Source organism: Centropristis striata, chromosome 9, assembly GCF_030273125.1.
Source record: "Centropristis striata isolate RG_2023a ecotype Rhode Island chromosome 9, C.striata_1.0, whole genome shotgun sequence".
NCBI classification, from domain to species: Eukaryota; Metazoa; Chordata; class Actinopteri; order Perciformes; family Serranidae; genus Centropristis; species Centropristis striata.
The window spans coordinates 22,100,902-22,126,494 of NC_081525.1; the positions used below are offsets into that span (position 1 = coordinate 22,100,902).

Consider the following 25,593-nt stretch of genomic DNA (forward strand, 5'->3'; position numbering starts at 1 on the left):
AATCAAAATAATGAAATGGTTACGTTCTTCCACCTCAATTGTAATTCCCGTTCGAGCACGGTGACTAATGGAACACAAGAGGGAGAGAGCGCCTTGACTTGATTGTTCTGACACAGAATGGCATTTTGAATGCGCCCGCTTCCATTGTCTCAGACTTGCTCATTTTGTTTGTTTCCTGCAGCCTCAAGGAGGAATTTAGTTTTGTTAGAGGAAACGCAACCACAAGGCTGAGCTTTTACAATGAAACAATTTGGTGTCGATCCAAATCCTTTTCGTAAGAAGGAAGAGATTAATGTGGAGCCAAATTCCTCGTCATTCTTCCCATAGTTTGTCAGAGGAATCCACATTTTCCTTCGGCTAACACACAGTTCATCTCTTCCACCATCTGCGTAATCCTCTCAGATTGGGTCCATGACATCACCGGGTGATAACAACATGAGAGCCGCCGGCTTCTTTGGGAAAACTCTTAAATAGTTTGGGCCAGAAATCATAACAAAGTTTAAGGGATTTGGAAAGGTTTTGCAATGATGCACCAAAAGATTTTTTCTGTCAGATCTTTTTCCTTTATGATGCATGAGAACATTTGGTCCTGGTTTCCAATGCTTATAGCAAAAAGGACAGAACTGGTCATGCTTGGCCCATTAAATTGGAGCAGAAGGTCATTTAGGGTCCTTTGTGAATGGAGAATACCCCCCAAGTCTGAGTCACAGCAGAAACACTTCTGCTGCATCTGTTTCTCCTTCATTTGCAGTCGGATTCGAACTTTAATTTGTTCTAAATCAAATGTTTTGACCACAAATGGTTAAATTGTCAGTTTACATCATGGGATTGAGTTGCACTTCATCATTTTGTAATCTACTGAATTATGCAACTGTTTAGCAGATTCCTCGAACCATCCAGCAGGGATTTTTGGTGTCTGTGGAGACGATGATGGAATAAGTGGAGCTGAACCGGCACGGTCACGATTAGTCACAGAAATAAGCCACGGTCTGAACTTATCGAGTAGAGCCTCATTTATCCCAGCCATCTGAACTGAGAGCTTAGCTGCAAAGGAATGATGGATTAAAGATGGAGAGGATAGGGCAAGAAAATGTCAAATGAATCCTTTGTGACAGATATTGCATGTACTCACTGTCCAGAGACCTTTAAGACTGTGTGTCCAAAAGATTTTTGCATTTTCCATAAGCTAAGGAACTCAAAAAAAAAGTTTTATAAGGAAATAAAACAAATTTGCCCTTCAACTGGCATTTGCACACAAGAGTTCAGTGCCAACAGTTGCTACACCTTCTTCTTTGTCACCGATGACTGCTACTCACTTTGTTTCATGGTGTCATTGCTGGCGTTTGGGAGCACGATGTGTGTCAAGTGTTTCGCCATGCATGGAGATGCTATTTAGACCAATGACTGCATGCCCTGACCAGGGGGCTAAACATAGCTGAGACCCTAAATGCACATCCTTTGTTCAGCCCTTACAAAGGTATTTGCCATAACATACGGCCCTGAACTGTGACTCCAAAGTGAGGTATTACTCTTGTTGTTGACATGAAGTCAGCACACTTGCATGTGTGCCTTAGCAGCTGTTGATTAGTCGGTGAGGTGTCTGACTCTAAGTGTATGCACGTGCATTCTTGTCTCATTGTATGCATGCATGGCTGTGTGCGCATGTGCTGTCCCTGTGAACGGCTGCATGTGTCCTCTTGACCTCGAGATTGAACTTTGCGGCCTTGTCCCTGTAAGGCAGAAGGCTGTGCCCCTTTATGAGCACACTTTAGGTAGCTTGTTCATGTGTCACGTTTATTCAAGGGTGCGGGCGTCTTAATCAGTGTTGTGTTTCAGATGTGCAGCTGTGACTGAACTGCCATGATGAAATCTGACATGCTGTAGGCTCAATTTGGTGAACTCAGTGCAGATATGACACCTCAGTTTTCTGACAGCTCATTCCTTAAGGAGATGTAAAACTGTTTAAATAAATAGTCTAAAAATAGAAATGTGGAGCAGGACACATATATTTTGGTGACATTCTGTGAAGTCACTGTACACAAAGTAATCTCAGGCAGAATCACATTATGGACAACTTTTGGCAACAATTTTGTCCACTTTCCTCAATTTATTTAACTAATAATGTCCCAAATATCAGCATTGGAATGCTGCAAATGATGCTGTTGCATGTATGAAATAGATACATTTGCAAAGATTTAACCGTAAATGAATCCCATCTGTGCATTTGTTTTGAGGCTTATAAAACTACATTAAAACCATTTCCTCTGACTCATGGCCAGACCATGATATAACTTCATACTGCACTGGACTGAACTCAAGTGGGTGCACAGGCATTTGTTATTTTTGCTATTTTCAGTGTAAACCACAGTGTCTCAAATGGTTTGTTTTTCTTATCCTTCCTCTCTAAGGTAAAGGAAATCTGAAGGATTTGTAGAAGCATTTTTTAAAAGATGTTTTTGACCGTTTTTTTTGCCTTTTATTGGATAGGCCACAGTAAAAATAAAGACAGGAAATGGTGAGGAAGAGAAGAGGGGGCATGACATGCAGCAGAGGTCCCTGGATGGAACAGAACTGAGGGCATTTCCATCTCAGTAGATGATATGTGTCTCCAAGCCAACCAGATACCATTTCACTGGAAGAGGCTACATTCATTTCTTCAAGAAATTCCGACCTGGTACCAGCTTCCAAGAAGTGGTTTAACTGCTTATCAGCTGGAAATATTTTTTAAAAAGTCCACCATCAAAAAGACCAAAGTGTTGTTGAAGATAACAGTGATCAGAGGCACGTCGCCTTGATGTGTGTGGAGTAGTAAACAGTTTTCATCCAGCGGCGGTGGAGCAGACTGCAGTATATATTAGCCTTAATGGTGCAGAAACTTCAAGAACTGCAGAGGAAGGGGAGGCTTTGGATCGAGGCTACTAGAATTCCAACAATGTTCCAGTTCAGACCTACCACCAGGAGGTTTTTCTGTGTTTGTGTGTGTGTGTGTGTTGCTGGCATGGACCGCTGGAATGGAACGATGTTAGACCTAGTGGTAACCGTGGAATTTTCTCTTCATCTGCTTTAAGCTTTCCTAAACCACCGCTGATGCTGCCAGAGACACCATCTCAAGATGATAACAAAGACTAACCAGCTGTGCGAAGTATTCTCCCTTAAAGTTATCCTCGCTCCTCCAGCACACCTACGCACAGACAGACACGTATACACATATACACACAACCTGAGGCCCAAAGTATTTAAACCCTTATAAGGTAAAATCGCAGGTCGGTTTAGAGTGAATCTGTTTTGCAGCGTCCCGGGCGAACTTTGGTATTTGCGGCTGGGAAAAGCATCAAGTATGCAGAAAGGACATCCTTCAGTGTTTGTTTTCTCTGCTTCCCTGTATGCATCCTGTGGTTCTGACTGACTGGCTGCTGGCATTACGTAAAAGCCAGACTCCGTGCTTATATATTTTTTTCCACCTCAGTTTTGGTAAATGATTCAGCAGAGCCTGACTAAATGAATGTTTTCAGAGCCTGGTTATGAGTATAAACAGCTTTCCATTTTTTTTGGCTTGACGTGCTGATCGTTCCAAATTTGTGGTTTGTCTGTGTGTATGCTGCACATTTCAGCCGACGTGACATTTTATGCGTACATGTGCCATATTTCTAAGCATTTGCAGATTCTGGTAGTTATTTGATAAAGTATTGATTAATATGCATGTGCATGGGTCCCTGCTTGTGTGTGTGTGTGTGTGTGTGTGTGTGTGTGTGTGTGTGTGTGTGTGTGTGTGTGTCTCGATGCATACCTGAGCTCTCAGCTATGTAGTTAATCATGTCCACCTACGGTCATTCAATAAACCCCCGGTACAAATGCCGACTAACGCCACATCTATCCCACAATGCCCCCTTCTCCTCTTTTTATCACCAGCTAGTAATTATGTGCTCCAGTGAGAGGCATGCAGCTCTCACACACACACACACACACACACACACACACACACACACAGGGACACACACTCTGCTTGATTAGCAAACCTAATGGATCGCCTTGCTCTGTATTCCAAGAACATTCCATAAAGCAGAGGGCCATATAATTGCTTTCTACCATCACAACTGCAACAAGCATTACCGCACAACCGGCTGCCACCTCCTCCTCCTCCTCCTCCTTCTCATCTGCACCCACCTCTACCTGCACCTCCTAACTCAACCTGCTCCTTTTTGCTGTTGGATCTGCAAATGAAATCATTCTCAGATGCCGCATAAACCTGCTAGAAGTATTTATTTATGCTGTCATTGAAACAAGTGATCCCCTGTATTGTGGAAGTGGTTCTTTGTAGGATAAAACCACAGCATTAACATCCGACTCTGCAGCCCTATGCAACTTTTAGCTTATTGTTTTGCTTCTGCAGCCAGATTGTATAGTTGAGTCTCACAGCTCTCATAAACCCACCATATAAAACTGTAGACAGCAGTTTCCAGTAAACAAGCTGCGACAAGCCAAGTTTTTGCTGCCTGTCCAGCAAAGAGGTCAAATTAACAACAAATTTTGAGAGTTGCAATGTTTTTCTTCAACCAAAATGTATGCTCTTCACATGGCTGACACATAAAATCAATGGGATAGTCATGTTCTTCTGCAGAATATGGAAGTTGGGAACTTTTTGTTGCAAACGTGTATATTTTTACCAAAGTGCTAAGTCGATATCTTGTGAGGCCTGTTTCTGTGAGTCTGTTTAGTTGCCTTGCTTCTGCGTAGGGGTCAAAACTCCCTCACAGCAGCTGTCTGACCCGGAAGCAAGCAGCTGTTTTAAAAACAGAGCTAAAAGAGAGTGAAAATTGCAAAAGATAATGTGGAAATCCTGACTAAAATGATTTATATTCTTATTTAAATATTATTAATATACCAAGGTGCTGTTAGACTCTGTTTAGATTTATGAGGTTATGAAGTGTGAGCTAATAACTCTCTGACACAATGCTTAAAAGGTGCATTTCGGTGCAGTGTCAGTGTGTTTATGAGTGTTGTGTGTGTGCATACAGTACGTGTAAACATTTCACTCAGATGAGAACGTCTTGAACCATACAGATGCTCACATTTGGCATTTGCACCTACAGAATAATCTGCACATTGCAGTGAAGGAAAACATGTTGTTTTCACTCACAAGTGCAGCCACAGTCAAGTTTGCACATAGTCATGCATTCTTTGTTAGCTTAAGTTTCCATGTTGAAGCAAAGGCTCGGCCGGGGGCTATTTTCCTACCAGCTTCACTCACCCAATGAGGTCACACCATTCAGAATCCCGAGAATGTCAAGAATGGCAAGGTTTAAGAGCTTCTGAACAGCACTATATGTTATCAGATGGAAGGGGGCTGATTGAGAGGGGAGGTCGAAATGCGATCTACTTCTATAACGGTGAAATGAAGAAAGGAGGGGAGGCAGTGACACGCTTACTTCATCTTATAGCTTCTTCTCTAATCTGTAATGCACCTATAGCAGATGGCAGGACTTCACTTCAACATGGCTGCATGTACGCTTTTGCAGGATTCAAAACTGAACATTTAAGCAACTGTAATGTCCTAATTTAACCCCCAAATCACTTGTAGATTAAATTGGATTACTTGTGAGATCAAAAGCAGTCTCAAACGGCACCATAAGTGAAGTAGTTTATAGCAAAGCCAAATCCAGGCCACTGTTCAGATGTGTTTTCTAAGGTGAAATAGGTCATTTGGGATAATTCTGTCTAATTCTATACAATAACACCTTTGTAAGCTAAGCATTTGATTGAAGTTCAGCCCCTGTCTAAGCTAATGAGTTCTTGTTTTTCTGTGCACAAACAGTCACACTGTTTCTTGCACAACAAACTTTTCGTTGTCTCTCATTATTTTCTTAATTAATCAATTAATAATTAGCCACATTTTAAATGTCAGAACAATCAACATAATAGGGATGGGAATAATTAATCGATGATCTATTCACGTGGAATTTTTTTAATCAATCCGTGTATTTTTTTATTTTATCTGCTGCTGAACAGTACTCACTGAACTGGAACAAGGCCAAAGTTTAGTTAGCTACGTCAACAAGCCAATGAGCTGAGAATTAAGTTGGATAAAGCTACAGTTTGCAAACTGAAAGCTGCAATAACAATTATAAAACACAGATATACCAGAGTATTAATTAGTTTACTGTATCAAACCTTGCTAGCATGAATTACTAGGTTTAATTTTATCCCAAACTTAAAGTTAATCTAATCATAAAACCCACTTAAATATGCAAGACTACTCTGAAAACTAACCTTATGCCTCTTCAGGGGCTAAAGAATAAAACATTGACGTTATCTTTACAGAATAATCTCACTTGAGTTATTTTTTCGATAGACAGGAAGTCTCTTTTTGTCCTTTCAAAATAAAAGCGTCCGTCATCAAATCAGGCTCTTGCATTGTACTTTATATATTTATTTTTTTATTTTGCCCATGTATGCATGTTTTTATCCATACTGGAGTATGGATAAAAACATAGCGATGAATTGATTAATTGATTAATTGATTAATTGATCGTTAACATTAAAGATGCTCCAGTTGGCAGGTTTCTTCCAAACGCCCATCCCTACAACATACCATACTTAATCATATTGCTTGCTTTGTCCATGATGACCATTATAAGCGGTTTGCTATTTACTCAAGGACTTGGAACCGCTTTGCTTGAAATATATTGAAAGACTAAATTGATCATCAAATAAATTTTCAGCTCAACCAGACAGCATACAAGTGCCAGTTAATATCAAGTCTGGAGTTTAGAGGCCGAGCTGGAGGCCGAGAGAAATTCAAAAAATGATAGCCCTGTCTAAACCTGGCAGATACACAGGTGAGGCTGCAAATTTCACATGAAAAAAGTATTATCATAATTCATATTTTTCACGTCAGCTGGGATTTGCTCTAACCTCACGACCCTGAATAGGATAAGTAGTCACAGATAATGAAAGAATGGATATTGTTTTTTACACTGTTTAATCTACATTGTGATTCTTTACAGTAGTCTTCCAGTCTCTGATTCATCTATTGACTCATAGAGGGATCAGTATTCAACACAAAACACTGAGTCTGAGGAATGCCTGCTGGTCCAAAGTCCAATACAGCCAAACATCATTAAAAATAAGCAGAAACGTTGTGTATACTGAATCTCTGAATGAATTAGGCGTTTCATTGTTATCTTTGAAAAATCCTCTGACTTGAGGGTTTATTATCTGTAATGTATTGTAATCATTATGAAACCTGCCCAGTTATTTCCTGCAAGACGAGACGTCCTGATGTCCAGACGAGCAGAGACGTGGGGTAAGGGGGGCCGGTTGGTAGTCTGTATGTTTTTTTTTTGACGGGCTCAGGCGAGATGCTTGCTATTCCCTCAAGTGTCTGGAAAGTGTGCCGTTTCCATTACAGTCTGTCTCGTTTCACTGAAGCAGTGGCAGTGTTTTTGCATGGAGGCCCGAGGGTAAGAGGCGAGCTCTGTGGCCTTGTGAGTCCAGGCCCCGGCAGCGCAAGCTAAGCGAGGGAGAGGCTGTGGCCCTCCTAGACACACACATGGGTTACATGTGCAGCTTCAAAGACATAGTTGGACGGGTCTGACTGCTGGCAGCCTGTTATCACTGACAGGAAAGCAGAAGGAGGCTGCCAGGGACTGGTTTCAGACTAGTTAGCTGGATGATTGGGGTGGCCAATTTGAGGAATGATAGGATTACTGTTTTGCTGGTAGGCAAACTAGCATGTTAAAATCTCCTTTTTTATTCAGCATTTTGTCAACTTAGTCACTCTCAAGCAGCTGTAGCACAATGATGTCATCAGTTTTATGGAGATGGCCCAGTGGAGACTGGCACACATCCAACAGCACATTTTGGCATAAAAGTAGAATGATACACTTAAGGCAACTTTTCAGTGATGCAAAATTGATAAGAGCATAGAATATTAACTGTAGTTAAATGGTTAGAGTAATGATGGGCAATCGTTTGTCTTTTAGGATCTTCCAATTGCCGATAGCTGATCAGATCACCAAACTAGGCTAGATTGAATTTGTTGAACACACATTTGTCGCTTTGCATTTAAACCTACAGTAGTACTTCTCAAGCACTTTGATTAAAAAGTTTTTTCTGATACATGAACAAATGTAGAAATGTCTTAATTCACTTGAGACGTAGCTGACATTGCAGGTTTGCTGGCATGAGAATAGAATTTTAGGAGACCAGGCTGCCAGATAACAAAACTGTCATCCATGGTGTCATACAAGCGTCCTCTGGACACCAGAGACAGATAATGTTGCTTCCACAACCCTGACCTGCACTTGTTTTATGCGTAATTGCTCTGTAAGTAAGTGACTTCTGAATTTGATTCTGACAAAACCTGACTCGAATATCACTCAACAGTTATTGGATGCAGGTGAGATTGAGTTTGCTAGCTTGAGACAGGCCACTGTGAAGATCAGGAACTGAATTGTACCAGCGAACTGACAAAGACACTTACGAATAAATATACCAGCAGTCCTGCAGTGTACAAGAATAAGCCAGGCAGTGTGCAGAAAACACACAAAAGCCAACATTTTAACCTTCTCTGTGTTTACGTAAGAGCTACAGTGCAGCCACAGCATTAGCTATCTGGAGACACATCTGAGACATTACAGATGTTAATAGTGTGCAAACAACATTTTTCAGCCATTTTGACTTTTCTCATACAGTATTCGTCTTCTTCTCTGTGCACAAGGCCTGTTCAATTCTTCTAACACATCATCATGTAAAGTTAACTCTCTCACTGCTAAGTCCCTGCAGTACACTTAATTCCACATGGTTTTCTTCCTATTATACTTTAAAGGCAGATCCCTGGATTCAGCCCTGCTGGTTAACATTAGCACCTGACCTCTTGTTTCATGCTGAAAGGAGGAAAAAAACTCTTTCTGGGAAAGCCCTTCATTAACATTTATGGGAAACCTTTTGGCCCATCTTGTTCTTTTTCCCTTTCAAGATTAAAACACATAGTCCTTTCCTCATTTTTCCATACCCCTCCTCCCATACGTCTAACTTCACATGGCTGTTTTGGGAAATCCCTCATAATGGGCAGTTAGTCTGTACTTTGCCTGGCAAGCTCCGCTTTCTTTCCCCTTTGGGAACACTTCCATTGAATTCTTTGGAAATCGCGGGTGTAAGCGTGTGGTATGATGGTGTTTTCTTTCTGCAGAGCGCACTGTGTTTTCATGCTGTTTTTAGTTTTCTGGACAGAGCAAAGAGGAACAACCGCTGGAACACCTCAACAATGAAAAGAATGCAGATATGAGGAGATATAAACAGATTTTTTTTTCTACAACAGAGACAGTATGTGTGGCTTCAAAAGGTGCTCAGATACTTGTAAGCCAACTTTTGATTTGCTTTTTCTTGCAGATATTCAAAATATCAACAACTTGAACAAAAACCAACAGTATCAGAGCACATGGTGGGAGGAATTTTTAAGGGAATAGCCCATGTCAGTCACACTACTCCTATCCAGTGAGGTCAAAATTCTCTGACTCTGACTCCCCCTATCATCCCTCCGCATTTCTGTGGCTTTCCTGACCTCTTAGCCGGGGGTTCCTTCTTCTCTGAGCAAGCCGGCACTATACACTAAGAGGACTCCCTGCGTGGGAGGGAAGAGAGAGAGAGACTGGGGGAAGCCTTCAACAAGAACTTCATCTCAACGTGACTCACCCAAACTCCTCCGCCTCCTTTCTTGACCGTTTTTGCAGCTCTATATTCCCTGCTTTGCACTGCACTCAACGCACTAAACATATCTTTTTTCTCCTCCCTTGGAAAAAGCCACGGTAGGTCAGGCTCCGGGCCACATAAATCCAGACAAACCTTCGCAGAGTGTGTTTGGTTGGACATTCCGTTCTGTGGCACACCTTGGGCCTCACAAATGTTGAAACAGCTTAAATATGTGGGAGCTCTGGGTATTTTTACTTTGGCTTTCCAGGGGGCTCAACCGGTGGAACAAAAACAAACACAATGGGGGATTCCTACTCGAGTTGTCTCAATTGAATCATCTTTGGTACACGTGACACGCATGCCAAGTTTTGATTCAGTAAGAGTAATAAGAGTCGGTTAACCACAGCGCTCGGAAAGCCTGACAGGTTATGGGAAATGTCTTCTGGTGACAGTTGTCAGCCATTCCACTTTCCATTCAACTTTTAGTTCCCTTTGTCAATCCTAAACCATATGTACTTCCACAAAACCTCCCTGGCAGATGTCTGCTGAAGCATATTACCATCTTACATTAGTTCATCTTGTTTCCGAATGTCACTCTGCAGTGCAGTCTGATTTAATTGTTCAGCAAAAGCTTCAGGAAATTTCAGGCAGCCCACACTTTGTTCCCAGCTCCTTAAAGAGCCACACCATGGTATTTGCAAGTTTTAGCTCCATTAAAGGGTTGGTTCACACAAATTACTCTATGGACAAAGTCGTCAGAGACTGTAACATTTTTTAAGTGGGATCTAGTCATTGTGGTTTTTACAGGAAATGACTGACCAGTGACAGGGGCTCACATGCTATAAAAAGTTTTTCAACAGAAGGAATCCCCGATGAGTATGTCTGGTTGTCATGAGCAGGTCAGCTGGCAGGAACGTGGGTCAACCTGCGGGTTGAGCGGGTTCAAGCTGACTAGAAAATATCACAGCTCCAGGCGGACATGTCTGAAAGTGACAAAGCAGTGTTGTGAGTAAATTATTAATAGCTTACACAGACATTGTGTGCAGTTGTCCACCTACTGTCCTTCACTTTGCCTTTCTCTCACAGGAGTGAATGCCAAATCAACCTCTGATCTGAGGCTTTTGTCAGGGAGCCCTAAAACTGTCCAAATCGACCAAAACTGTCCAAATCGAAAATTTTCAGCATGTCTTTAACTACTTAGTATTCAGATGGCCCGCCGACAAGCCGTTTGAATTTCCACCGTTTAAGGGATCTTTAGACCCCAAGCATGTCAGGATATCGTGTCGGGAAGTTGTCGAAATATTGCTGCAAAATGAGGCTATTTTGGTGATTTTCAAAGCGGTCATGACCTCTGACGTCATGCTATCTCAATGAAAATAGGCTCTCTGGGTTCCCACAACTCTCCTATTTACATACATGCCTAATTTATGCTGATAACATGCAATTTAACAGGACATGCAAAGTGCTCAGTTGTGATATAAAGTGTACAGATTTGTAGCAGATGGACTAAAACAGAAGAAACAACCTGTATTGTCCTTTTAAATACAATAAACACTACAGTGCTATGTGGCCTTCTGTTCACACACATTTATTCTTAGCACATAGAGTGATTGACATGCACAATGTGCTCACCTTGAACTCCCAGCCCCGTCACCCTTTTACTAGAGATGTGGGTGGTCTTGTGTCTGTCGGCCCAGGTAGCCCAAAGGTGGCTAATCCCACTCGGGTTTCCCTCAACGAAAAAAAAAACGAAGAAGAAGAAAGGCCATACATCTTCTTTTATCTGTTATTGCTCTTAAAGTAGCTTGCTTTAATTTTGAATTTTTGAATTTTTTGAATTGAGTTTTCAATGATTTAGCCATTAGTGTTTTATAGCTAATAACATCAGGCAAATGGTTCAAGTGTAAACCTCAGTGTATCAGAGAAGAGCTGAGGAGCTTTATAGCCCCTCTTAAAATGTTGGAGGAGAGTGGAACAACCTTTAACCATGTAGCACTCACAGTTGCGTACGTTAGGCCTCTAATATTTGGAATATTTCACTTTTTTCCAATTGATGTCATACAGCACACAGGAAATCTGAGTCGTAAAAGAATTTTATTGGCGTTGCTTGTTGGTGGTATAGAGCACGGCGACCTGGAGGGCAATGCAAGCTGTTCGTCTTGAGTGCAAACAGCCATTGATGACGTTCAACCAGCCAGCATTGCAGCAGCTCTTGTGGAGTTTGCCAATTATTTTTTTCCGTTAAAAAAAACAGCAATTTAGCATGAATTCTTGGCTGTGAATGTAATGTGTAGTAAATCTTCCCTGCTGTGGTACCTACATTTTTACATAATGATGTTTAAAAAGATATTTTTTATCAGACCAATACAGCCAGGGAAGGGTGAACTGTAATTCTCCATGAGGTAGGTGAGTTTATTGGCTTTTCCCCCTTGTTTGAGTATAGAGGTCCAGTCGGTGGGGGTCAAACCCAATAAACACGGAGGGGTCGGTGCCAAGTGGAGATGTATTTACTGAAGCCCCCTCTGTTTTTCCCCACGGTGGAGGCTCACGTCCATTCGTAACCAACAGCCTCCATCCTTTTTGCTTTCCAACAGTTCCTAGCCTGCAGCTCTCCTGTATTTGTGGAGCCGTCACAGTGAGAGGTAGGCAGCAGACACATTCTTCACAGCCCTGCTGATTGGAGCGAGCACTTTATTTGCTCTGGGACGGACTCATATTTCTGTTTATTTTTGCAGTACTCGGCCATGCTTGGGTGTCTCTCAATGGGAGTCTGCCCTGTGACCAGCAAGGTGTTACAGTATAAGATGTTACTGAAGTCACTCCTCCTTTATTGATGAAGATTCTCAGAATTTCCTCTTTACATTTTCCTCTTCTATAACTACATATCTGTATATTTGACTTCACTTCTAATTCCTGATATATTTTCTGTTCTGGTTAGAAATGTGCGGGGTTGTGTTTCATGATAGATTATTTTAGTGTTATGTAAGAGTGATTCTAGGAGCCTAATTCAACTGTAGTTATAAGGCGAAGCAGTGACATGCTGCACATCTGCAAGGATGTGTAAGAGTCGTTATGATCATCCTAACTTTAAAAATCCATTTAGAAAATGTGTCCCAGATCCCGAGAGCTTCAGTCTTATGGAGATAATTTTATCTAACAACCATTGGTTTAACCTTCCCGTATAAAGTGAGAAATTACTTCTTCTGTTTCTTGGAAGGGAGTCTTTTTTTATTTTTTTATTTTATCATCACCCCAGGACCCAAATTAAGACCCATGTTCATTGAAAGATTCATGATGAGATGTAATTTTAGTATTCTCTTTCAATTTAGGCTTTCTGTCTATCTAAAAAATAATCTAAGTAGCTAATGAAAAGCGACTCGAGCATCAATAGAAAACTAATTAAATAGAGGTCTTTATTTCCATTTGATGAGTCTCTACACAGCCAGTCATCCACACTTTTATGTGTATTTAAATGAAGAGTACATCAGGCTTTTTCAGCTCTCTGAAATGCAATTACCTCTCACACAGAGGCCATATGCTCTTACAAAGCTGAAGACACCACATTTAACAATCAGAGGCATAATGCCCTTCACTTTGTCCCTCGCTCTCTTTTCAAATGATTTGTGTAATCCTGGCCTTGCTGCTATCTCTCACCATTCAGGCAGCTGTAAATGTGTCCGAGCAGGACTATAGTGTGGCATTTTTCTCCTCGGAGCCCTGATATCCTGGGAGCCCCAACTGAAAGCAGTCTGACAGTGCAGCCAGTTTGGCTGAAACAGCTCTTTTACCAAGGCAGCCTGCCAGATCCTTGTGGTCGATGTGGTGCGAGGGTCTCCAGATCTGCTACTGTTTACTGTGCACGCCTTCGCATTGACCTACTTCTCAACATTTATGTAATCCTTAAGCTATTGGGGCGGAGGGGTGCAAGACAAGGGGGGGGGGGGGGGGGGATTTCATGGCTTGGTTAGCCACAGGTATGTTCCAACATACACCAAGGATTTGTTTGTATAACACAAAGACAGGCCATGGAGGGTTTGTTTTCTCTTGGCTGACACTAAATGAGTTGTTGTCCTTTCATACTTGCGTTACAGGCTGTGACAGTGTGAATCCTCGCAGTTAGTTTCCTTTAGGAATGTAACATTTGACCACCATGACAGCATCAAACTGAGCCATTTTTCCATGTATGCACCCACCTATGTGACTGCTTTTTGTGTCCTTTGTGATTACTGTTCCTGCAGGAGTGACTGGAAATAAATCATTAAGTACAGATTTCTGATAAGGAAACTTGCATGCATGTGTGGCTTTGCAATGGAGGTGCAAAAATGCAACAACAGCCCTGCCAGAACCCCATTACAGCTTCTATAGGTTTTCTCCTTATGACTTCCATTTATTCAAACCTTCAGGCGCTCTTTCTAAAGAAGCACTCAGTGAAAACGCTGCCCCTGACAAACCTTTGACAAATTTATAATTGAGCCATTTAATCGCACTTATTCCTCTCGGCAAACAAAGGGAATCTTCTCTCTGCTTCCTCTGTAATGTCGGAGACGTAATTTCTGAAAGGTTCGGATAGCCTTATCCACCTTGTTACTGCATAGCTAATGAGGTTTGTGCATTTACGTCAAATTCCACTTGGTCGATTGGCCTGAAATGCAGCCATTATTCCCATTCTGTATTCCACTGGTCTTTGAACTTTCCTCTTCATTAGGCCTCCGCTATCTGTTACGATCATCATCTGTGTCCTGGATGTCTAGCCAAACCGTCAGCTATGACGCACAAGACTCGCTGTTCAAACTTGTGCCCATATGTCAGTTTTTGTCTTTGATTTTACAGCTATTTGAATCAATGGACTGCAACTTTTGACTGATTGTTTGTGTGTTTTAGTCCTTTCAGATTCTAAAGCTGCAATCATTTTCATATTTAAAATGGATTTAATGAGTCATAGTGATGACCCAACAGAGAATTATCCATCAACTCTGCAGTTTTACTCAGCTCTACAGAGATTTATGGCATTTTTCAGCTTGTTGTTTTGGTTTTAGGTCCAGCAACTTTACTGTTTTGGTCCACTCTCGCTCTCATAAACCCCATTTCACTGAAAAAGCTCTCATAAACCCACTTTACTCTACCTGTCAACACCAAACGGACCGCAGACAAAGTTAGCAACTAAATGCTTTACATACCTCTGGAGATAGTGAAGAGTGAATTGTTAGCAGAAAACAACTCCAGACGAATGTTAATGTTTCGTCTGCTGGATGCGTAAACAGGCTAGTGTTTCCCAAACCTTTGTGGGTCGTGGCACCCCTTCAGAGTTTTTGTCCTGCCACTCAACCTTCAATATAATATGCATATATATTTACACTGATGCTTATCTGTTGGAACAAAAAGCACTACCTAACGTCTCTTCTTGTTCACTTAACCACCCAAACTGTCACTTCACAAACTGCAGCTGATAAGTGTCATTTAAAGAGGTTGACCTCCTTGCGTGTCAGGCTCAGAGGAATGCTGTGTCCCCATTATGTTGGAGCGTGGGACTCTGTTGCCTGGTGTAGGGAGGCTAGGATGACCTTCAGGAATGCTATTGTTGTGTCCTCTATTCCCTTTCCAAATGCACCATGCTCTATCAGACTGATGGTCCTTTTTAGCAGAATGTGATATCAACGGGTACCAGGAGCGAGAGAATGGAGAAGGGGTCCATAAAAAGCCCCAAATAAAAGGCTGTTCTCTCTGCTCTGTCTCCCCTGTCCTGTGCTGGAACGGCAGGAATGTGGCAGGCAGACGGACTGGATCTCAGAGCCTTCAGCCCCCTAATGAATTTTAAAAGGCCTTTTTCATTCAAAGCAGGGTGCTGGCTAACAGCATGTCGCCTGGCCAAGCACTCAGGGGGAAAGTAGGATAGCGAAGAGAAGAAGAGAGGAGCATAGAGGGTTGGAGGGAGAGGAGGAGGTGGTGCTGGCAAAGTGAGTTGGCACCTAGGCAGGGTGGGGTATTGGATGTCCCTCACAGTGAGAGATAATAGGCCACTCTGCATGAGAAGCCACTGTAGGAGCATTCTTGACCCTGCCACGAGGGTCTAAAGAGAATAGAGGGAATGTGAGAGACAAAGAAAGAAAGAAAGACAGTGAAGGAGGAGAGGAAGAGACAAAGAGACAAAGAGCTACTAAAGACGGCATATTCTCACAAAAAAACTTGAAGTTTCTGCACCTGTTGAAAGAATTGTTTATCACTTCAGGACATACACTTCTAATCTTTCTTGCCTGGATTTGGATGAGAATACTGATGCCACTCTCATGTGTATGGTAAACATGAATCTAGCCAGGAGAGCTTATCTTAGCATAGCACAAAGACTTGAACAGGGGAAGCCACTGGTCTGGCTTATAATATGTATTTATTCAACTTCTCCTGCCTATCACTCCTTTTTCAAGGGGCATAGGCCATTGACCACATTTCACCAGAGGTTCTGCCCACAGCTTTCCGTTCTAGCTGTTTCCAAGTCTTGAGGTCTCTTCACCAGGTGTTCTTGGGCAGGCCTCTCTTTTTGTGTGCCTGGGCGATCCATAAGGGCCAGCCTGGTGAGGCCTGGTGTGTTTTTTTCTGAAGTGTGTGTCTGATCTAGCACTATCTTTCTGCCTTGATCTCTTCTTCCATATCTTATCGTCTGCTTACCGTAAAGTTAGGAACTTGGTATCAATTGTATCAGATATCAATTGCAGCAAAAAGCCTTCTGTCCATCAAAAAACTCATCACCGAAAGTCAAGGTTGAGCAGCCAGAAGACATCAGAAGAAAAACCAGAAAACATTTTCATCATAAAATATTATCTAGTTTCATCAATTTGGGATCATAACGTGACAACTGACAAAGTAACTGTAATAAATGTGTTACCTTTGTAATTAGTTAATCTCAACACTAATGGTAAATGAGTTTAACTGGAGAAAAATACTTTCAGCTTCAATGTTTAAGGGTCATTTTGCAACCTTAATTTGTTTTAGAATGACAACAGAATGCAATTTGTAGACCCATGATGCTACACAAAACATATTTTTATGGTTGGAGTAAGGAGGGTGGGATCACCTTGGCATTATATAAACCTCAACTGTATGCCAGCTGTTGTCACAAAGATAATGAACACTATAACTTAAAAAAAAAAAAAACAGTAAGGCAAGGAAGCATTGGTGGAGACATACAGTTTTAAGAAAAAGTATGTGAACCATTTGTAATCACCTTGTTTTCTGCATTAATTTGTCATAAAATGTGATCCGATCTGCATCTAAGTTCCACGTATAGACAAACACAATGCTCTTCACATAATATCACACAAACAATTATAATATTTCACGTATTTATTGAATATATCCATTCAACATTCATAGTGATGGTGGAAAAAGTAAGTGAACCCTTGATTTAATAACTGGGTGAACCTGGCATCAATTAGCTCTTAATGGAGTCATTAGTGAAAGGGTTCACTTACTTTTTCTACCAGCCTTATGGATATATATTTTAAAAGGACATGAAATATTCTAATTGTTTGCGTGGTATTAAGTTAAGCACGTTGTGTTTGCCTATACTTGGGACTTAGATGCAGATCTGATCACATTTTATGACAAATTAATGCAGAAAACCAGGTCATTTCAAAGGGTTCCCCTACTTTTTCTTGCAATTCTACTGAGTCAATGATTGATGGACCGGAACTTTGTGACTGTACCCAGAGGAAGGATTTACTTTTCTTTACTTTTTGCAGTATGAATCACATGAGGAAACTGCAGAACAAACTGCTGTTTCCCTCTGCGGTAATTATCAGTGTGTCAGTGGGAAGCTGTTCAGGACTTGCAGGGGCATGCTAATTGTTTTGTCAATCATAATTACAGCACTTAATGTTCTGCTGCAACCTTAAGAGAAACTCATAAACAAGCGTTCATGTTATTAGACTGCTGCAGGTGAAGATGGCTATAAGAGATAAAAGGAGACTTGAATGTCAATTAGATTCATCGGCTGCTTTGTTTTAGAACATTCTTGGGGAATTATGCAATTTATCCATTCAGCTGTTGTTTCGTTTGTTGATGACTTGCGGTCAAGGAATGATGGAAAACATTTTTCTCCACAACTTTAAAAATAACATTTTGAGATATTAATGATTGCAGTTGGCCATGCCAGAACAACAACCTCATTGAATCTTGAAGTGGATGTGTGACAGCAGGAAAAATGTGCACTCCTGCTAACTATGCACAAGTATATAGGCTATCTGCTTCAGTGAATCTGTGTTTCTGCTACAACATGCTGATAGCAGCAGCAAAATGTGCCGTAAACTACATGAAGAATTCAGGTCAGAAGTTTGATGCTTTCAGGAGCTTGGCTTACGTCAGGCCTGTTGGTGCCAGCTGAGAATTGTTTAATCACCACAGCCAATGGAAACCTTGTAGCTGAGCAGGTGCATCCCTTTATGGTCATTGTAATTTTTCAATACTTCCAGCACAAACAAGATTTGCTCCAATAACTCCTGCACAGTCCCAATATCTCAAATCAACGGGGCATCGTTTTGGAACACATGCTTTGGAATTCAGGATGTTTTGAAGAAAACATTTCCTCTATTTGAGCTGATTGGTGCCACCATTTAGAAAATTAAACAATTTGGAACAAAAGTGTCTTAAATTTGGCACAGCCTAGGCTTACCTTTCCAATTTCGGCTTTGGCACGCTAGCAGACGGGGCTGATTCTCGGCAACTGCTCAGAGTCTGCACCAGAAAAACTTTTGGAAGGCATATATGGGTCAAGGCCGACTCACACTTCCTTGCTAATGCAAAAGCAAGTTTAGGACATTGGAAACTGATGTTGGCAAAGCCTGGACAAAACGGTCACACAGATTGATATTACACATGGTCTACTTTGTGAACATTTTAGTCGGGTGATTATTCTAATAGTTCTAAAGTGATACATTGTCTGTAATTCATTTCATCATTGTATGCCTTACCAAACTGTGTACTGTATCCAATCTTCTACTCAGTGCGCACTAACATCTTTAAAAAGGGGAACCCGACTATAATGTGGTCACATGGTACTAATTCCAGATCTTTTTCCAATATAATATGTTATTTTTCAAGTATGCATGCTTTGTCAACATCTTCTTCTCTATGTGTACTAAACCTCTCGTCCAAACTCACAAGCAACTTTTCCTTTGCTTGGAGTAGGCGTGTGGAAAGAAAACCTAATTTATGTTCTCTACCACACAGCAGACAGCAGATATCACACTGTTGTCTATGTATAGAGGCCATAACATTTCACATGGTGAGGAGGGAGGGGGGGCTAAACACCCTTCGGGTCACATCACCTCCAGTGATGTCAGAGGAAATGCCAGAGAGCTGAGGTAAAGAGCTGCTTCATACAGTCCTGCAGATTCCTGGGCAGACGACCACTGTGATAGCTGAGGCTCCAGTATGCTGCAGACGGAAGAAGAAAGGAAAAGGCAGTGGCTGATAATGATGGAGAAAGCACAGCACAGTGTCTATAATGTGTGTGGCCTTGCAGGGAAAGATGTTTTATTATCAATGATTTTATACTCATATCAATAGACTTATACTTAAGTCTACACCTTTGGTGGGCAAATCAAACCTTGTTGATGGGCACAGACATGTAGACAAGGTCATTGTCAATACATGATAATGTTTCAGCTGACTTCAGTTTCCTCATAAATGATGATTCAGTGATGAGTGCAGGAATTACAGGAATTACAGGCTGAGATTCCACAGAAGACTACACAACACATGCCAAACAAACATCAAAAGTGACTCTCACACAGTCATCTAGATTGTTTACTTCCTTGGAATCTGACTCAAGCTTTTATTTGCCACCCAACATACCTACAAACCCAACTAAATGAGAAGCAGAGTGTTGCTTGGCGGTGCCATGGCTTGCCTTTGCTTTGCACGAACAAAAAATGAGGGGGGATTAACTGTTACCTATACTTAATAGGCTGCACGCTGTTGCTGTCAAAGCTTTTAAGAAACCACTAATGAATTTGTGAACCCAGTTACTTGGAAGAACGCTGTGTTCTCGCTGGTTAACTGAAGTAGAAAAATGATCAGGAGTCCTGCAGTGGAGGTGAAACATGGAGGAGGAGTGTTTGATTATTCTGTGGGATTCCACTGTCTGTTCTCTGGAAAGTGAAGAGACTGGAAGAGGGCCGTGGTGATTAGGAGCCATTGAGACATACTGTAAGGGGTTTTAGTGAAACAGTCATGCTCGTAAAGCTAATGCATGTCGTTACTGAATATCCACTCAGTTGCCAGTTTATTAGATACAACTAGCTAAAGCTAATAAATTCTGGTCTTTGAAATGGAACAGGGTGGACAAAATTACAGAGACACTCGTTAGTTTAACGCAAAACAATTCAAAAGCACCTCAAACAAACAGTTAAAGGCTGAGGTGGGACCAAGTCAGTTTTACAAGTCTTTGCACTCAAGTCCTTAATTAAGTCCCAAGTCTAAACAAGTTATAATGCACTCATTTACGCAACCAAATGTAATGCCATTTCAGCAACAGAGGAATAATATATTACATTTACAAAAGCCATGGATGCTTTTAAAAATTACAATTTGTATTTATTTGTTTCATGTTTGATTAATTTCATTCCTGCAAGTTGATCAGAGGCTGTTGGATTGAATTGGTTCCAACAAAGTGGATTTGGGATATCAATGACTTGCTGGGAATGGACAGTCATGGACAAAATTATTAGACCATAATCCATGATTCATGATTCAGGATTCAGGATTTTGGTTGTTATCAAGAAAACCATGGAAAATGGCTAGATATCAGCTCTTAAATTAAACTCTTATCAGCTATTTTTGTTATCATTATATTTGTCCAAACAAATGTACCTTTAGTTGTACCAGACATTAAAATGAACACTGTCTGTATGTTCTGAATGACTGTATATCCTTTACTTTAGTTTATTCAGAAAATTAAGGGCAAAAAATTAATTTGTGGCACATTTGACCTTTTAACTAATATTCAAACACTATAATCTTTGGTCTTATATTATTTTCAAGTCAAAAGCCTCAAGTTCAACAGAAGTAATGGATCAATGGATGGTGTTTAAATCCAAGTCAAGTTGCAGGTCTTTTTTAAATTTTGCCCAGTCTAAAATCATCAAAATTGTGTTCTGAACCTGACTCGAGCCCAAGTCAAAGGCAGGATTCATTGCAGGGCTGTTGTATTAAACAAGTTTCAGCAAAGTGTACCAACTAAACTGGCAACTTGTGCATGAGAAAAGGACAGTTGTTTATCTATGTGTGTGCATACAAGCCTTTATTGCATTATCTGGGAAGTGCATGGCAGTCTACCTGGATGACCTTATGGTCCGGCCTTCCACGAATGAGGAAAAGCAGAAGCATTGTGTTCGCCAAAAAGCACAGTGAGCAGGCTGAGGTCATTGTGAGATAGGGCTTGTGGAAACACTGATGCTCTCGCTAACATGACTGGCCTTGGAAACTAGTCCCGCAGGAACCCCAAAAACAGGACAGTAAAATCACACTGGGCGGTCAGACAGGAGAGCAGACCAGTCGAAGTTCAGCCAAAAAAGACCTGCTCTTTCCTCAGGTTTCGTGTCCAGCAAAGACACGAGCAGGTGAAACGTGGTTTGCCCTGACATTTTCCATGGAATGCATCTCAAAATATATGTTAATGCTATCTGGGTGGCAGCCATGCTTTCACTTCCTTCCTATAAATATATGAAAGTATGAAAGGCAGATGAGCTAGAGTATATGGAAAGGAAGAGGTTTTTTGGAGTTTGTGTTGGTCCTTCAGCGTACCTACTTTCCGCAGCCACTGCCTTGTAAAACTTTTAACATACTTCCTCCAAAATGACATCATTTCATGGCTCATTTAAATGATGTCATCGCAACCTGTTAGAGAAAAAACGATTTTGTTTCATTGTGCTCAATCTCGGGAATCTGGGTACTGCTAAACACTGCGCCTTAGAGAAATCCAGTGGAAATCCTCAAACTGATTTTCATCATCTTGTTTACAGATGTCTGATTAGAACTGGACCGTATCATAAAACTCCCGAAGATAGGAAATGCTGATGGTTCGGACCATTTGGTGGTGTACCTTGCTTTGCGTCATCACAGTTCAGTCTTTTGTTTAATATCTGCAGATGATTTAAGTGTATTTCTTGTTTGTGTCCTTGTGCTTGTTCCAGACGGAGGCAATGAAAGGAGTGCTGAAGGATTTGAATCTGAACATTGTGGAAATGAGTGACGAGAATGCAACACTGGATGGAGGAGATGTGCTTTTTACAGGTAAACCGTGTCTCCTCAGTCACTATATTTAAAGATCTTAAACTTCTGTTCCATAGAACAACACCATCACCAAGACCCCCCCATATATGGATAATGGTACAGAAAATATGCAGCTGTCACTCTCCCTAAAGGGGCGCTGTTGTTTCTCTGGGATTTAGCAAGATGTATCACATAGTTGTATAAGAGAGAAGTAAAGTGTTATACTAATTATAATCCCATGAAAAATTAACAACTGTAAATTTTAGAACACTTGACATCCTCCAAGTTGTATTATTACTATTTAAATCTATTTATTTTATTTGTAAACCTTATTATTATTTTGATATTTGATTTGACTCCACCTAGGTTTTTGTTTGTTTTTGTTTATTTTAATTGCTTTTATTTTTTTACTACCATTCTGTTCTTTCGTGTTGATTTCAAGCATAAATGAACATGTACCTTTTTCATTTTTGTATGTGAACAAAAGAAAAAAAAAACAAAGAAGTTTAAAAAAAAATGTAATAAAATGGAAATCTTAAACGTGAAAAAAAAGAGAAGTAAAGTGACGATCTAAAGTGAGATTTCCTTTATTGTCATTGTATTTGAAAAATATACAGTGACAAAGACATTCAGACATTATGCACATGTAATAAGTAAAAGGTAATAAATAGTTTAAAGGTGATGGATGCAAATGATGTTATTGTCCATTTAGGGTACGTATTGCTGTGGGAAAGAAACTGTTCACAAGTCTGTTTGTCCGTGATTTGTTTAATTGTAGCGTTTCCCTGAAGGCAGGAGGGCAAACAGGTGGTGGCCCGGTTCATGTCAGGATTAGATATGCACCCAACCAAACCATTATGGAACAAATCCACAAGAAATTGTTTCAATCAACCACCAGACCATAACTGCCAACTGCAAACTTTATGTCATAGTAATTCTACTTTAATTTAGCATTGTTTTTCTAGTTGTTGGAACATGAATGACATATAAAGATAAAACCAAAAGGTGAGAGGGTAATGTTGGCTTAAGAGGCGGCACCATCAGTGTCAGTTGGTACTTGGTGCAAATATGTACAAACAAGCCTGAATTGTAGCATTGTGGGGTTGCTACGATATTGAAATTAAATGCATCCTCAGGTTTTAGCTCCTGCAATACAATTCGGTATTGAAAATGTGGGGTTGTGGAGAGGGAGGTGTGTCATGATGTTGTTTCTTCCTACAGCTGCTATCAAAGGTTACTTTAATAGACCTGTTATCTTACTAAATTTAAGATGCACTTTCAAAATCATTTAACATGGACCAAACGTTTGTTCAACTTGATTTTGACAAAGAACAAATCTCTATAGTTCACATACCTCAACTTAATCAGAATCTATGAGTAGTATTTAGCATAATAGTCTTGATACATAAATGTTTGATCGTTTAAACACCATGCTGATGATTTGTGAACTTGAAAACTGTTTGTGTAACTATGAAAAGGCCTTGGAGTCAATAAGGGTCTTTCTCCATGAACAAACACTGTGAGATGATGATGATGTAACGGCAAAACATTCCACAGAAAACAAATATTTGCTTTTACTTTGATTTCCTGGGTTTTACTGATATACATTACCTTCGTGTAATGCATGTAGTTGAGTTTAGGTATAAATAAGAGGATGTCATTTGAAACATTAGAGAGCCTCTGCAGTCTCAGCTCAAAGACAGTGAAGCAGGCTGTGATAAGTTCACGTCTCTGTTTCGTGATCAAACATTCCTCTGTGCGACCTCGATGACCTGGTGCCTCAACGCACTACTCAGAACTTCCCTCGAAAAATACTAAAAATGTTGTGTATCATCCTGCGTAGCCAAATCAAATCAGCATGACTCCAGGCTCTCACCACCGGCCTCTTATTCCTCTGGCATCAGATAATAAAGTTTGGTGAGGGCAGGGAATCGTGATCAGAGTAGTGTGGCGAGTTAAAATGTGGGTCAGTGTCTTCTACACTGTGCAGGCCACAAGGAAAACGCATAGTACACTTAATTGGGTTTCTAGACACTGGCTCTGCGCGCTCGTTCCTTCCAGCCGAAATCGGTTTCACATGGCAGGGCTAGAAACATTTCCTGTTGGCAGGGCCCCGGCTAACGGCTCATTTTGTAAAGTCTCAGCAGCTACATTAGGAGCCCATCCCTGAGCTCAGAGCGCTGCTGCAGCCTCGCCAGGCATTCAGGGCTCCGTCTGCTTGTGTCCCACCATACTGACCACAGTTGCTCTTTCTCACAGGCATGCATAAAGTACACATTGTGGTAACTGTAGTGTTCACCTACTGTAGCTCCACAGCCTTGCTGTATTGCCGGTATTTAAGACTTCTAAACTTTATCACTGCAGATTTTTTATATGTCTTTATATTTTCATTCTGCAGATATAGCCCTAAATCCTCTCTGCTTTTTAACCGTTTCAGCTCCTCGTAGGTCATTTGTTTTATGCTTTTGCACAGCAACATTACCTTATGTATCAATTTACACTGTGTAGTTATTTATTAATGTATCTATTTATGCTATAGCCTATGTTTGTTTTTACTTACTTTCTATTGTGTATGTATCTGTTGATCTGTGGCAAGTTGCTGCATACAATTGCCCCTACATGCAATGATTAAGTTGTATTTAAATATACTGTAAGTAAGTTAAATAATATGTCTATTTGCTTGCACAACTTCAGCAGCGTCTCATTCTGTCTTCAGGTCGAGAGTTCTTTGTGGGACTTTCCAAACGGACCAATCAGAGAGGAGCAGAGATCCTAGCAGATGCCTTTAAGGTGTGTTTAAATGGTTTATTGGTGTAATGGTGTAAAAAGTGTCTGAATTACAATTAATACTCTATTAAAAGTGTTACTGACAAAGGAAATAAAGGTGTGAGCACCCTATAACATAACATACATGCACAAATATATACATACCTAGAGTTAAGTATGTGAATTAAAATGTACTGAAAGCTGCATTAATTTATATGTATAACCACTTTGGGGCAGCACAACAACGCAACACTGATATATTGTCACCTTATAAAGTTGCCTAGCCAGTAACTGTATCCTATTTATATGTCCAGTAGAAACACTATTATCATTTATTTGGAGTCCTGTTTCTGGCCAACTTCAAGTCCAATATTCTCACTCCTTTTAGCTATGTTGTGGTGTCTACCCAGTCCTAATATGACTCTTAGCTGCTTAATGCTGCCCTATGTTCACCAGCTAGTTGCTCACTTTGTCTGTCAGCTTTTTCTTGCTAGGCAGGCAGCAAATAGTGGGTTTAGAGCTTTTTTGCACAACATAACTGCCCACTGCAGCTGAAAACGACACTGGTAAGAACTGTGAGAGTGAAGGAAAACAGTAAAGTTGATGTAATACCGAAACAATGACCTGAAAATTGCTATAAAGCTCTGTAGAGTTGAATAGAAACAGATAGTGGTGCGATGATTAAAATGTTTCACATTATACAACCCCAGTTCACCAGAATTGGGATAAATCAACAGAAAATAAAATAGATTTCGATAATTTGTAAATCCTTTTGATATTATATTTGATATATATGACATATATTCAATTCAAAACTTCTGAAGTATAATATATTTAATGTTGAAACTAATAAACTTTTCTGGATGTGATGCA

At 40.6% G+C, this 25,593-nt stretch overlaps 1 protein-coding gene across 2 annotated transcripts in view; it reads left to right on the forward strand.

Moving 5' to 3' along the window:
* Window positions 1-25,593, forward strand: part of ddah1 (dimethylarginine dimethylaminohydrolase 1) — an 85,536-nt gene that overhangs the window by 37,155 nt on the left and 22,788 nt on the right. For both annotated transcript variants that reach the window (XM_059341100.1, XM_059341099.1), the window contains exons 2-3: window positions 21,876-21,975; window positions 24,671-24,744. In XM_059341100.1, the coding sequence (XP_059197083.1) occupies window positions 21,885-21,975; window positions 24,671-24,744 (165 nt within the window). In that variant the 5' untranslated portion in view covers window positions 21,876-21,884. The remainder of the gene's footprint in view (window positions 1-21,875; window positions 21,976-24,670; window positions 24,745-25,593) is intronic.